This window comes from Pundamilia nyererei, unplaced genomic scaffold, assembly GCF_000239375.1.
Source record: "Pundamilia nyererei isolate P.nyererei 1_Seehausen unplaced genomic scaffold, PunNye1.0 scaffold00130, whole genome shotgun sequence".
Classification (NCBI taxonomy): Eukaryota; Metazoa; Chordata; class Actinopteri; order Cichliformes; family Cichlidae; genus Pundamilia; species Pundamilia nyererei.
Genome location: NW_005187531.1, coordinates 1,658,135 through 1,659,737, shown reverse-complemented (window position 1 = coordinate 1,659,737; position 1,603 = coordinate 1,658,135). Strand labels below are relative to the sequence as shown.

At 42.2% G+C, this 1,603-nt stretch overlaps 1 protein-coding gene across 1 annotated transcript in view; it reads left to right on the top strand.

Moving 5' to 3' along the window:
- The window catches only part of ccdc3a (coiled-coil domain containing 3a), a 9,565-nt gene extending 8,763 nt beyond the window's left edge, over window positions 1-802 (top strand). Inside the window, exon 3 of the mRNA XM_005743350.1 lies at window positions 132-802. Coding sequence (XP_005743407.1) covers window positions 132-437 — 306 coding nt within the window. The 3' untranslated portion in view covers window positions 438-802. The remainder of the gene's footprint in view (window positions 1-131) is intronic.
- Window positions 803-1,603: the final 801 nt, after the last annotated feature.

The window sequence follows — 1,603 nt, the reverse complement described above, 5'->3', positions numbered from 1 at the left end:
GTAGAGCTCCCACTCTACACATCTAGCTGACGAGATAGCAGCTGGAAGTCTACAACAGTTTGTCAGACACTTAAGACAACAAGCCTTCACGTATGCTAACTAACATCACTTTCTTTCATCCTTACCCCCAGCTGCTGTGCTCCTCGGTGCAGGCTGCACTGTTTGAGGAGGAGGAACGAGGCCGGAAATTGCAGGAGCGGTTGGCTGCAGCGGAAAGGAGGAACCGGCAGCTGAAGGAGCGAGTTCGCAAGGTGAAGCGTTCCTTGAGGAACGCCCGCAAAGCTGCACGCAAGGCTGAGCAGCAGGCACAGGAGCTGCAACAGAGGCTAAAAGCCTCAGAGAGAATGGCGGGACATCACCTCAACACTATAACACAGAAGGAGCCTCCACTCGGGGGTTACACAAGTGCAGCGATACGTCACAGGATGCAACTTTAAATCGTATAAGTGCCACTCACCTGGACTGCAGAGTGGTTGTAGATCTGGAGAGACTGCTGGGCGGTCTCTCTGCAAGGGACGGAGAAGTGTCATTTTATGAGTAAAAACACTTTAAAAGCAATACTCTTCACAGTTGTCTTGTAAATAAACTGCTATCCCTTTTCTTTCTACCTGGAACTCCTCTAATAAACTGTGGATAAGCGTGATTCCCACTTATCTGATAAAAATAAACAGTTTTCTGAATGAGAATCAAACATTTCTCAAGATGTTGTCTTGCTCTGCTCTGACACTAAGAGCAGCTGTGAGCAATAGTAACAGCCACAGTGGGAGCTTATTGAGATGTGAAGGACAATTAGTTCTCTTTGCTTTTCAGCTGTTAATTAAAACACAGTTATGATTTTCACAAGGCACCACTTTTACCTCAGTGGAAATAACCTGCACCAGGGAACTATTTAGGGATAGAGTTCAGTTGCTTTTAAGTTTCATGCCAGAATTCCAGATAGGCAAAGTTTCACAAGCTATAGGAGGTGTCAGCTTTACAATAAAGTCTATAACAAGGATTTTGGCCTCTCAGTTTCTCTGTTATAAGATCTGCATTTGCAAATGCCAAATACTGAATAGTACATATAAAAGGATGCATGTAAATTAATAGTCAAATACAAGTTCTTTACCATTTGATCAACCAATCAATTAATGAAAGCCCTGCATTACACTGACATCCTGTCCAGGCTCAGCTATGGTAGCTGAGATAGGCTTCAGCTGATTCATGGAGGGCAATAATATATTCTCTAAATGTGGTAACAGTTACTTACATATTTTCTGATCATAATGAAAACATTAGGATCGTTTTGAAGTCAGGTAAACTTTTGAAATTGGGAGAGCAATTTTAAAAACAAAGCAAAAAGTAAAGAACTACATATTTGGATACCAATTGGGTTTGAGGTCAGTCCTCATAAGATGACAGCTGATGGTTTCGAGAAGCACTTTGGCATTCAAAGCATGCTCAAAGTTCATTGATCAATACTACAAATAGACTACAGAGAGAAAGCGGACATTAAAAAACAACTTACAGTCCCAAAACTTTGTGTGCGTGCCGTTTTCACCTGCATAGGTATGCATACAGCACATTTTCAAAGCTGCTGCTTGAAAACAGCTCCTTGTTGCTT